At 36.1% G+C, this 14,128-nt stretch overlaps 1 protein-coding gene across 1 annotated transcript; it reads right to left on the reverse strand.

The window, feature by feature from the left end:
- Positions 1 to 3,406: 3,406 nt before the first annotated feature.
- LOC108680645 (importin subunit alpha-3) lies at positions 3,407 to 13,974 on the reverse strand. Its single transcript, XM_018169518.2, has 12 exons — positions 12,867 to 13,974; positions 11,510 to 11,612; positions 10,691 to 10,898; positions 10,234 to 10,391; positions 9,712 to 9,798; positions 9,300 to 9,439; positions 8,837 to 8,962; positions 8,600 to 8,734; positions 7,839 to 8,015; positions 7,051 to 7,213; positions 6,603 to 6,694; positions 3,407 to 6,375 (listed from the first exon to the last, which is right to left on the reverse strand). Exons 1-12 carry the CDS (start codon positions 12,936 to 12,938, stop codon positions 6,280 to 6,282), a joined length of 1,557 nt encoding a protein of 518 aa, XP_018025007.1. The 5' UTR covers positions 12,939 to 13,974; the 3' UTR covers positions 3,407 to 6,279.
- Positions 13,975 to 14,128: the final 154 nt, after the last annotated feature.

Here is a 14,128-nt window from a genome sequence, read left to right on the forward strand (position 1 = left end):
AAGTGATCGCTTGCCCGTGGCGAACAATTAATTGTATGTGCATGGCGAATAATTAATCGTGTACATGTGACGAATAAGTGATCGGTTGCATGTGGCGAACAAGTAATCGACAAAATCGGTTACATGTGGCGAACAATGATCGACAAAATGAGGGCACCATCCCATGAAGGCAAAAAGTGCTCCTTTCTTTACATGAATTTAGAACATATTTTAAAAATTAGTATAATACATCAAATAAGAAATAAACGTGTACGTTTGAATGTGGCGAATAGTTGAAGAATAATTGATCGATTGCGGCGAATAATTGATTGTTTGCAGGAGGCGAATAGTCTATCGTATATATAATATATATATAGCGAATCATGTGCACGTTGCGAATAATTAATCGTATGTGTATGGCGAATAATTAATCGTGTGCATGTGGCGAATAGATGATCGCTCACACGTGGCGGATAAGTGATCGCTTGCCCGTGGCGAATAATTAATCGTGTGCATGTGGCGAATAAGTGATCGGTCGGATGTGGCGAATAAGTGATTACCAGTGATTTGAAGTGATAGTGATTTGAAAATTACCTGTATGATTGATAAAGCCTGCATGTGACTGATCGTTCGCATCTGGTGAATGTCGTATGTATGTCGTGTATGTGAGGCTCCGCTAATTTTGTTTATAGAGACCCAATCTAAATGCGGTGGACGACGTCTCAGTTGCCCATCCTTTGGTGCGGAATTAAGATTCGAAGTGACCAGCAAAATGAGGGCTCCATCACATTAGGGCAAAAAGTGCGCTTTTCTTTACATGAATTTAGAACACATTTTAAAAATCAGTATAGCACATCCAATCATTTTAATCAACGTGGAAACTATTTAGCCCTCTTTTCGAACAATATTTAGGTAATGCATTTAGATGTAAATGTATTCTATGTTTTATCTATCCGAAAATCAGTCTACGGCCTTCTACAAAAAAATTCGAGCTGAGAATTAGTCTTTCATCAGTCGGACTGACAGAGCATTAATTATTGTTAGAAGAAATGCAGTAATGAAGGATCGGTCAATGCATTTATACTTGTTCAATGTTTTATGGAAATTTGTGGCAAATTCTGCATAAATTCCAAATTGTCATAACATAACATAACATAACATAGTGATGTCGGCTCTGAAGTGTAGGCCTGATGTGGCCTGTCGCCGATTCTTTTCCATTTCGTGCCTTGTTCATAGATCTAAACTCGTGTCATTTGACCGGATCTTTTCATGACTGGCGATAGTTTGNTGTCATCAGATATTTTGATTGTCCACTGCAATATATGGAGAAGTGTAATTGGTGATAGCTGTGTGCCATGGCAAAGAATCAGCATCTTCAAAGCAATTAATTTAGCTTTTTTGACCCATGTTGTGCCTAACTTCACAGTCGTATATTATTATTACAACATTTCTCTTTAGCTTCACTTCTTGTTTGTCTGTCTGTCTGCTACAAATCTTATAATCGAAATTTAACACACTTCTACTAATGCTATCGATCTGAAATTTTGCACACTTGCGTAAAGTTGGAGACAATGCATGAATCAAACGATAAAACAAATTATTTTAAAATTAAATTTTTTTCAATATTAAAAAAATTTAAAAAATAATTTTGTCAGGTACAAATCTTATAACTGATATTTGACACACTTTTCCCTGTCCAATTGATCTGAAATTTTGCACGCTTGTGTGAAGTCGGAGGCAATGCATGAATCAATTGACATAATAAATAATTTTGAAACAAAATTTATATATTACTAAAATTGAAAAATTAATGTTTTAAATATTCGAAAATAAAGTGAGATATTCATTGTACATATGTAACATTGGAGACACTGGATTCTTTAGAAGTGTTGTCTTTAAAAAGTAATTTTTAGACGTATATTATACTGATGGCACTCTCGTGATATTTCCGGTTGAATTAATTATAGTTGAAGTGACAGTGTTAATGATCGCCAAGATTGGTCCACTGGGTAGACGTTTCCAGACCATCAAGTAGCTCTGAAAATTCTGGTTGAGTTCGGGGAGGTCACTGCACAATCAAGAACACCAAGACTGGAGCAGTGAATTGTGGGTTTGAGACACATACCAAGACTGAAAATTCTGCAGTATCGAGAATAGCATCAGATACAACATAGATTAATCATTATCTCTGGCACCACTGCGCTATAGTTTATCTTCAGTTACTGCCACAAACCAACTCAATCATTGCAATTCAGTAAGCCGTGATAATACCCGATTACTAAAAGCAGCGAGTATGTAAAACATCATTTGGACTTCAGCATAAGCTGTCTAGCACAACAAGAATGAAGCTTCACGAGAGATGTCAAGAGTAACCAGACACTGTAGCAGGCGAGGGAGAAAAGCGACAGAACAACGATACAAGCCGTACAACGCCAGATATTGCAACGCCCATACAGGAATTGTAAGCAGCGCGCCTGTCACGAGATGAAAAGAAAAACAGTCCAGAAGCCTGCCTTAGGCCCCAACCCAAATTATTTGAGCTTAGACAAACGAATACGTTAGGCTCCATTGTATTCCCTCTAAACGGAAACAATCGACGAATTTTTGTCTAACCCTGATGATGCCTCTGTTATCGACGTCTGCGTGAAAAGTTGGGAACCTCATTGAAGTATACAGGCATACTCATGGTTTATGCAAGGTCGCAGAAGGATTCTGCGACCTTGCCTTGCCTTGCCCAAGGTCTAATGTCCGACTAGAATTTGAAACATGAACCAACACCTAGGGCCACGGCTATAAACTAAAAAAACGCGTTGCAACTCATCCACGAGGTAACATTTCTTCTCGCTTCGAATCACCAACATGTGGAACAGCCTTCCCGATTACATTGTTGACGCTCCGAGTATAAACGCGTTCAAGAACAGACTAGATAAAGATATGGAGAAATAAATAGTCCGACTTGAAATGCCTAGCACCATATCGAACCCGGAGGAAGTCTAGTAGCTATTTCAAACTATCATCAGTTTGGAAAAGATCCTGTCGAAGGACCCGTTTTTAGATCTCCTGTGGTCAAGTCACGAAAAGTACAAGAATTGGCGACAGGCCACATCAGGCCTATTCTTCAGCGCCGACATCGCTATGATATGAAGGGCTCTTTTTCCTGAAAGGGTCCAGAAGGATAGTCTAGTTTGCCCCCTAGCTGCGGCCCTACCATCATCAACACGATGGTAAACTTCCATTCAATCATTCCATGTTAAAATGCTCAGAACACTTTATATCGTCCAATTATTAATTATTACCCGACTTTCTGCAATTGATATTTTAGCAGATTTTTATCGTCATAGAACATGAGCAAAAGGAATGAGAGTTCAAGATGAAGAGAACAGTTTAAATCAACTGTTTCTATAAATGGGGAAAATAAACAGACAAGAGTAAACTACACGTTTCTTCCGAAATTTATCCTACAAGTGTTATACAGCCCTTGGGTAAAAATATAGATATGAAAGTTTCTTTTTGAAAGCAGAGCATTAAGGAAGCAAGAGTTCATCTTGTAATCTTTCGCACTAAATGACAAATTAGGGGAAGTAGGGTACAGTGGAGCATGAGGGACAATAGGTCAAGTCCATTATTTTGTACATTAATGGGTTATATTTAAAACAGTTTGGGCAGTAATGGCACATGCAATGATTGATGGCAGTAAGTCTGTGCAATGGCAGTAATCATTGCAATGGTGCAATCATTGCATTTGGGCAGTAAGTCTGTGCAATGATTGATGTGGCAGAGGTTGTGGTTGTACCATTCTATGTAGAAAATATCTGACGTGTCTCACTGTGTCTTATGCCCCACTGTACCCCAAGACTGAGCTAAACGATGTTCCTAAATTGCACGCAGTCTTTGGTGTAGTAGCATAAGAAAAATTTAACTAATCAGTACATTTAAAAAAATTCTCTTTATTAGTATGCGGACGATTTCTACTGTAGAGAAAATATCAACAATAAGAAGAATTATCTTCCAACTATAGAACGGAAACAGAAACTAAATGTGTGCTCAAGAGTAATAAGAAGAAAGTTAAGAACTAATAACTAATGCTTCCCATTAAATTATTGCTTACCGAAATAACCCCATCCTAATAGAAAAAATACACAACATACATATCAAATCAAAATAAAACTTATACTTCATGTCTGGGAAAAACGTTTTGCTGCTCTAGCTATAAAATGGAAATTAAAAATTACGTACGAATTGTTATTTCTTTAATCTCACATCTGAGATGTAATCAATAATTACTAAAATGGAAATTGTTCTAAGGCAATTCTTGCACGAGAATTTCTGGAAAACCTAAAACAGTGAAGACAAATTAAATAAACGAATGAGAACCCGCCAGTAAAATTGATACCGCCTAATACGTATATCACTGACGATACAAGCGATATTTTTACTGAATTCAATAAATGTTCAAGAATAAATACAAAGTAACATGGTAGACTGGCTACACACAATGGAAAAATCGTGTATTATTTAAGGTCAGGCCAAGAAAGTTACACTGTCAAACCTGTTGAAGCCATTACAGTGATATTGAGAATAAACCAAGAACTAGAATCTTCGACTGTAAACACAAGAAAAGATCTTAATTTCTCCGTGAGATTCAGTGTCTCTAAGACGCTCAGTGCAAGGCAATACTCGTATAATTATTCTATGAACGAGATGGAGATATTTCATCAAGTCTTATTTCGAGAGAATACAGGAGAAGAAAGCGTTTATGAGGAAGCATTTGTAAACGCAAGCCTTTAACAATAAAAGTGGTGTGTCCGAAACTTCACTCTATCACAAGAAATAAAAATAATTCGAATTAACCAAGGATAATGAAGGTATTAATAAATAGAGGCAGTATCTACATTGACCGCGTGAGGTATCATGTTTAAAAGAAATTCATGGAACGACGGTAGCTCGCGCTCAGCGATAATTATAAGGCCACACACTGTTTCAACATGGAAGAAGACGACACAAAATACAGCAGAAATAAATTATCAGTAATAAAGTTCAAATTACGGTAACATAGACTACTTTCTCAGTGTATTGGGAAATTTGAGTAAATTGTTCCCCAAACTAAACGAATACCATTAAAAGTGCAGAATTGATCGCAATCAAAATATACCTAGCTTTCAGATAGCATTCAGCATAAAAAACTAGAAAACTTCATCAACAGCTCAAACTGCCTTGCAAAAAAAAAAATTGCCATTACCTTTCTCGAATAACGTAAATTAAAAATATCCATTTCCTCACAAGTGGCGACTAAAATGTTTAGTACCAAATGATGGACATGTACGAGCTTCACTCAGACCTAGGAGCGGCACACATAACTGCGGGAGTAGATCAGAGCTCAAAATAATATAAATATTTATGCCCGAAGTCTCTAATTCGGCAGGCGGCACCTTACGGGATACAGAGCAACTAAAAACAACCCATTTCAGAAACATTCACCTTAGAAACCCCCATTAGTAGATTAATTCTACACATAAATTGGACGTCTATGTATAAAGTTATAAGATATACATAGCGAAAGTCTATCAAAGAAGCACAGGTAAAAAATGAGAAAACGATGACGAATGAGCAAGTTGAAATAGCAAGTACGCTAAATTCTGTGAGGTGCAAGGGATGACATGGGCGCAGCCCAGACGACACTCGTACAAAACCAGCGATTACGACTACCTATCGTAGTACCTAATCTCCTGTGACAAATTACAGGTAGGTAACTCCTAAATATGAGCACACTATCAATCTGCGCGAGAAGTCCCGTCAGTGTCGCCAGCAAAAAAGCCACTTTCATCAGGCCCGCAAGATGTCGTTCGTAGACGAGGACTCCGAAAAGACCTCATTGGCTCAAATTATTTAGGGCAGCCCAAATTATCAAACAGTCAGAGGCGAAAATATCCACAAGATTCAAGTCAAATTTAAGGTTATACAAATTTAATTTTTTCAAGCAACACACGAGCATTAGTTAGAGCAGCGTCCAATAGCAGTAAAAAATTCAATAGTTACCGACGTCATTCGAGATTCTTCAACAAATTTGATTGAAAGAACACTTTCTGCATTGTACACTTAAGTAACACTGCCTTGGATAGATAAATAACAATCATTACTTTTACTCAATGCAACTTTGAGTGAAATGATATCCTCAAAAGTTAATGTTCTTAGGTAAGAAAATTAATTTCCTAAATAAACCACATCTAGGCGGGTGCAACCCCCAACAAGCGAGAGAAGTCTGACTGGAGAAAATGATGAAGCCTAATTCTGTTAACGTCGTTAGAACCTGAAGCCACCATCGCTGTTTGTATCGTCGCAACGAACGTAGTTGTGGTCGCCAGTATTGTCGTTCTCAACACAACTTTCCTCGGGCTCCTGTTGAGTTACAATCATTTAAATGATGCACTGAAAGTTTACAAGTTTCCGTTTAAAGGTCCTACAGAAATTTTCATCAAATTTTGCATAGCTGAAAACATCAAAGTATTGTTCGATGAGAAATTAATGGATGGAAGACCAAGTAATTTATTGATGAAAAAAAAACATCAAGAATGTACACTGCAATGTTTTACTAATCACATATTTTGAATAAACGCTTTACTTACGTCATCATGAAAGTATTTCTCAATGATGGTGTATGCCAGCTTGTAAACGTCGACATTCTCGTGATTCTGCAGGAATTCTATTTTGTCGATGCCTGATGAGGAGACATGAAGTAGAGGAAACAAGAGTTTCAATCATTTAATCACAAATTATTCCCTGAATCGAATTAAAACAGGAAGAAAAATACAGATGCATGGAAAAAATAAGTAGTTTTAGAAGCATTTAATAACCATAAACAGAATAGAAGTATGATTTAAAAATCACGAAAAATATATACTAATCACAAAAGAAGTACAGGAGAAATAAATATTCTGACCTGTTTGAAAATGGAATATGAATACGATACTCAACAATTATTGTTAGTCACTAATATGAATCTTAAAAATGATCACCAATACACAACTGAAGAATTTTTTAAATTTTCGGTAATGTCAAAGAAGAAGAACTGACCCCCACACTCCTCTATCATGGCAGTGACAGCTTCTAGGTCCTCATCACACCGCTGAAGTATATTGTAGATGCCGTCAAGCACAACCTGGATCACCTGGGCGTCCATGCACGTCAACAAGTTGCAGAACGGAGGGATCACGTGCTGGGTCAGCAGGTACGACAACTGCGACAACAAAACTCCAGTTCAAATGAAAAGAATGAGCCTCCAAATAACACAAAAACTTGTATTTTCAACATTCAAATAACTTGTATAATGCCTATACAATTTGTTTCGATTCAAAATTTCTACATGAAGAAGCGAGAGAAATATTCATAAAAAATGTAATAAATTGGTTTGTTTATGCAAGTGCAGTAATAAAAAAATTCTGTTTCAAATGCTTCACAGCACACAAGAGAAATCAATGCGAACTTGCTTTTCTTCTCTCGTTCTAAGCGTTTTATTCAACAGAGTAGTTAAATTGTTGGCTCAGCTGACAAATATTTAAAACGATTTTTATGTTTAGCCTGTGCGAAGCAATTCATTCTTTTGTCAAAAGATATATAATTGTTGTGATCAAACAAGGCCATCATTACCAAATCAAAGCTCTTCATTAGAATATTTTTTGACTAAATCAACACAAATATTGTCGAGAAGAAAAAATGTAAACATTTGCAATTAAAGCAATAACTTGTAAGAATTAATCAGCATTGGAAAAACTTGTAAATAGTCGCCAACAGAAGAATTTTCCATGGATGGATGTAATTACATGACGAACTTGTCAGAATTAATCAAGGCCAAAACTTGTAACCTGTTCTTTGGTGCCAGAGACGGTCAGGTTACTGATGGCCCAGGCGGCCTCCTTCTGCGTGTTGAAGTCACCACGCGCCAGCAGGTGCAGCAACAGCGGCACGAGTCCAGCGTCCAGCACCGCCTGCACCTGCGTCTTGTTGCCCGCCATGATGTTGCTCAGAAACCACACTGCCTCCTGCAACAAATAAAAGATGCTAAAGATGCAAATTATAGGGAATGACAACTTCAACATATATATTAAGTGTTAACTCCCCTGACCGCTTCCTGCAACACCCAAAGCTCTCGTTACCGCTTACCGAGTAAGAATTTGAAGATAATAGAAATTAATTTTACTGGACGAGACAATAATGACGGCTACCACACAGTTATACACAAGAAAATACTCAGATATTCCAAGATACTTAGAAAGCCACAGTGCTGCAAATACTGTCAAATTAGATGAATTTATAAGGATTAGAAACTTGAAATAGGGCATATAAACTTGAATATAAAGAAGGGGATTGGCAGTCGATGTTGGACTCGAAAAAAGAATTAGTTTAGCATTATATACTTTCGAGCGAATTTTGTTTACATTTTTATTACATAATATCTTTAATATATTAAATGCAGGATTAATGCATTTAGAAAATTGCAATTTTGCAAGCGATAGATTGCATTATATTTATTGCAATAAACTATAAGGCAATTCTATCTACTTTGTATTAATTGCAAGATTATTTGACGTGACTTGAACTGATAAACTGATGCAGGGCGGCCCACCTTGGTGATCTTGTCCTTAGGATGCTGCAGCAGTGCAGGGAAGTGAGCGAGTGCATTGCTGTCGATCACGGCCTGCGTCTGCTGGTCGCTTCCCGTCACTATGTTGCCCACTGCTCGCAGCGCTGCCGTCTGAATCTGCACGACCACAATCCACTTTTGTCTTGTATCTTCGGAAATAGTTATAGTTTATCAGACTTCTTTGGCAGGAGCATTAATGATAAAAAAGCTGAAAATTACCTTGACATCTTTGTGTGAGAGCAGCGGGATCAGGGATTTGAGAATACCACTGTCAATCACCAGCTGGATGTTCTTCTCACCGCCATCTGTGAGGTAGCTCAGAGCCCACACTGTGTCCACTTGGATCTGAAATTCAATCAATCGTCAACAAGGAATTTAATTCTTATCTAATCAACAGTCAGTATTTGTCAACATGATAAAAATAACATTAAATATATTCACAATTCAATCAAACAAGTAACACAACCTTTTTGATTATGTACATAATTCTACATGAAAATATAGTGAAGACTGAAGAGGCACCTATATATTAGGATGCAGTAGACTCACAGAAGTGTCATTACCTATATATAGCCTTAGATGAGGTAGCGACTTACACAAGCGTCATTACTTGTAGATTATGGAGGGGGATTGAGTCACAGGAGTGCCATTAACTACAGATTATGATGAGGTAGTTACTCACAGAAGTGTCATTATGAAGTATAAGGAAGTTGAGTGCTGGCAGCAGCTCACTGATGGTCTCCGGAGGAGGGGGAGGATCTTTATTGCGACAGAGATTAACAATAACCCATGTCACATTTCGAAGAAATCCCAATTGAATTCCTGCAACAGGTTTTAGAAAATTCCTATTAGGCATGCTGGAAATTTGAAAAATGAAGACTAATTAAAATTATTAAAACCCATTTAAAATTAATAAATTAATATAATAATTTGATAGAATTATTTACTGAACTATATGCAATTTACCAATTTCATAGGTACTACAGGATTGCAAAGATGGATAATTTTCCATACCACCAAACATTGGCCAAAAGAAATAATCAATTCCGATACATTTGTTAAACAAATCAGGATTAACAAAATATTTCTCTCACCTGGTACAATGAAATTTAGTAGAGGCTTCACAATACCCAAGGATATGACATAATCGCGCAACTGTGGTCCATCTCCTATAATATTTCCTGCAAAGAACAAAAATTTGTGTCAAAATTCAGTAATGATTTAAGATGTATAGATTCATTACTGAATCCTGCATAGATCCATAGATGCAGGAAAGAAGTATTAAATCAAGTTGAATTGTTTGATGCACAGAATTCCAAGAAAATGCACAACAAAATCAGTTCAAAGCCTATTTCCTAAGCTTAACTAAAAGTATTGACTCTGAAATGAAAATTAAAATTTGCTGAATAAATTCATTAGAAGGCCCAGAGGCCTTTTTCTTTGTATATCATTCATGCTCCTGTTCATGTTGAAGGTTTGTAGGTATAGAATTGAATACGGTATCTTGGAATTGCTGTAGCAAAGTGATTAAAAAAAATACCTGAGAAATATTTTCAAATCATCAATCCATAGAATAGTGATAAAATCATTATCATGATGTTTGCATAGGAACTGACCAAGAGCCCATACTGCCTGCTCACAGACATTGTGCGAAGGAGATGTAAGGAGTTTGAGAAAGAGAGGCACAGCGCCGGATGCAACCACAGCTTTTGTTTGAGAACCTGTGCCTGATGCAATATTTGTCAAAGCCCATGCAGCCTCAAACTGTAAAGAACTGCAAAAATATATAAACTAAAATTAGAAACAAATATTAATATTTGACTATGAATCAAATTTCTTACAAAAATACAATTTTGTAAAAACAATTCTTAACCAAACTCAAATTAAATTGTATGAAACACACTTTGAAACAGGGTGATTGAAAGAATATTAATGTACACATAAACAATCGAAATGATAATTTAAAATCTCATTTAACTCTAGCAATTTTCTTAAATGGAACTTAGCACAGAACGAAGATAAGTATTTCAGTATATATACATATATAGGTATATATCTTCAGTATTGACTCACTTATTTTCAGAATCAAGACATGACACTAAAGTAGGCAGAATTCCAGATTCAATGAGGCTGTCTATGGGAGGGTTTCTGTCTGAAGAAAGTAGTTTCCTAGCAGCCTGCACTGCTGCAAGCTTCACTTCAGAATCAGGGCTTTGCGCGTCACTCACTAATGAGGCCAGTCTTTCTGCTGTCAAGAACTTCTCACATTCTCCATCATCAACTGAAAAAAAAAGGATCAGAGCATTCTAATAGTTATTTTAAATTATAACCAATATTATTATAGACAAATAACAAATTTATAATACATTTATGTTACCTAGTCTTAATAGGAAAGCGTAATGCAATTTATAATCTTAATTATATAGGTACCTACATCATCATAGATGGCCTAAAAATTATGAATATTTTTGCCCAGTGACCATCAAGTATGATTTAGTACCTATACTGTAGCAAACACTTGTACACAAATATTTTGAAGACAGAAATCTAAATTATCTTTATTAATATGAAAAAAAAAACTTCCTAATCTAGTCACAAGGCCTAGGCTTTTATATTTTACTAGTAAATCCCATTTGAAACATTTATAAATATTTCTAAAAAAATTTCATCTATTTACATTCATAAGACAAATAATTTGTACCTATTTGAAAATTGATGAAATAGGTGGATATACAAATAGAGAGGAAATTTCCATATCATTGAAGAGGACAATTTTAGTTGCAAATTAATATTTACTCAAGAAAAGATAATTATCACAGTCAAAACTAAAAAATATTCCAGAACAATTTTCCAATCAATTTAATTTAGAAATTGACTTATAATATAGCTCACCTTCATCAGATCCAACTGGGACATTTCTTCTTTTTTGAAGTGTTTCATCTCGTTTATTTTTTCGCAGTTCAACAGTAACTTCTGTTCTTCTCCTCCTCATTTCCTGAAAAATATTCCAAAAATTAGGCCTTTGAGTGCCACTGTTAATAAAGTCGCAAATGAAATTCCACAAATACTTTTTCAATAAAAGAAAAATTCTGCTGGTTCAATTCTGATTTACGCCTTATGGCAGTAATAAATTAACATATAAAATTTATTACCAAGATTTATTTCTTCTAACATTTTTGAAAGTGACAGTGTTCCAACTTCCAAATAACTTCTCAAGTACCAGGTACTAAAACTGAAGCAAAGAGTTAAAAGTTATTCATGCATTTGGACAGTTTGTTTACTAAAGATTAGTAACTATTTCCTTAGCACTTGGTAGTTTGTTGCCATACGTGTAATAATTTGCAGTCTTAACATGATTCTTTCTTGACAATAGGGTGGAATTCTAGAAATGGTGGTTCACTTATAAAAAAGCTTTCCACTCAAGGTGGAATGCTTTCCCTAGATACAGTGCTCTGCCAGGTGAGTGAGGCTGAGTTGACATGACCACAACAATAAGAGCATCATAAGTAACATTTGTCATTTTGGACTTGGAAGTTTTAGGAGGAAGCTTTGTAATGGACTTGAGCCTATAAACTATAACTATAAGAAAAACATTTTTGTATCATTCACTTGTAGGTTCTCCATTGTGAATACTGAGCAGAAGTTTTCTAACATGGAGGGAAAAATGATTGTTTCTTTGATGATTTTTAATAATGTTTAATATTATTGGGTTATTCAGATTTTTCATTAAAGAAATTATGAAAATTCTATAGCCACATGTCAAATTGCCATATTACCCAGATTTACAGTCATTTTGTCAAATTCACAGGCAGCCTCTGCCCAAATTTCAAGCTAGCCTAGCATTGAGCCATAGACTCCAGAATGGCTTATTTTCCAGAATAGCTAGCCTACCATGCCATTTACAACCTCATGGTGTGATGAAGTTGGTGTCTTCAACATATGTTGTTTCAACTTGTTTGTGCCATGCTTCACTTTACAGCATGGGCATGCTTGATTCAGCTTGAAATGTCAAATTTATAATGTATGCAAAATGTGTTTTTGGAGCAGGAAAGCATCAGTTCAGTAGAAAGTAAGATTTTTCCTATCTTGCAGAGTTCCAGGGACCATTTCACTGTAGGCCTAAATCATAAATGAGCTAGGTTACTAGGTACCAGATTTATATCCAACAACTGAACAACATGACTAACAGTAACAAGACAAAAACATACAAAATTACCAGCTAAAATTTATCGATTTCATTTATACTCACATCTTGATCTTTCCCTTTGTTTTTAAATACACCCATTCTTGTTTTGTTGGGATCATCTTTTAATCTCTCCATTGTTCGTTTAACATAAACAGCAGTTCTGTTAGGCGTGAGCTGATAATTTGTAATTTTTGTTGCAAGTTGCAACTGTTGCGGGTTTCCCGTAGCCCTACTGTCACAATTCGCCCATCCGCGAATATTACATCCGTTCCGCGAATTGATGGAATACAATTGAAAGTCATTTTTCTTTATAACTAAAAAGAAGTGAACTATATTTTTTGGACATCAATAGTGAAACACATATATCTATGCTCAAAGCAAATTTTTTAGGGCATCTGTATCCTAAATGAGTTGCGAAAAATTGTTTTAATTTGACATGATGGATGGAACTATGGTGGCCTAAAAAAACGGGCAAGTCAGCTGCCAAAGGCCTTCAACCCAATATACACAATTATATTTATCAGTTCCGGTAGCGAAAAAATTCCATTTTCCTTTTTTGCGCATTTTACAAAATGAAATACCAACAACGTAAATTTTACCCGGACAACGCAATTGAAAAAACTAAATCGCGGAATTTGTCCGGATAATAAGACCACCTGGCAGCCGTGGTTTAAATCGTCGGTCGTCTTGGGTGTCCAATTTCAGAACGGCGCTAAATCATCAGCCAAATTCCCATCACCACAGGTGCGCGTTGGAGACCAGCAATGTCCAATTTTTCTAAATTTCGTACCTCTGTCTGATTCAATGAATAAGAATGCTATTGGACATTGTTGCCTATAAAATCTGGTATTAGAAGCTCTTGGAGCCGGGAGTTCACAAATATTATAATAATCTTAAAAATGGAATCCGAAGATCGACAGAAACTATCCTGATTCTTGATGTGGTCTTTATTATGACCAACTGATTTGCGCTAAGAACTCAAGCATTTTATGATTCACCGACCACCATCATTTTTAATAAGCTTCATATCGACGAACATGGTTGAACACAAATCCTCAACTTTGTCAAACCTTGCAGACAGGCACATTTCTTAAACGATTAGCACGGTAACATGGAAATGATCAGACCTCATAGGAGTTAGTTAGTTTAGTGGCCACATGTTTACTAGCGCTTCAGCTATTTAGCTATCTCGCACCGAAAGTCATGTGGAACATCACTAAAGAGGTGGAAGGTCTCAATTATCAAAAGTTTCTCAAATCAAAAATAGGTCATCACCCACAAGGGGTGGAAGGTCTCAGATGTCCAGCCCGCTGAAACTGGCTCGA

Source organism: Hyalella azteca, unplaced genomic scaffold, assembly GCF_000764305.2.
Source record: "Hyalella azteca isolate HAZT.00-mixed unplaced genomic scaffold, Hazt_2.0.2 contig11274, whole genome shotgun sequence".
Classification (NCBI taxonomy): Eukaryota; Metazoa; Arthropoda; class Malacostraca; order Amphipoda; family Hyalellidae; genus Hyalella; species Hyalella azteca.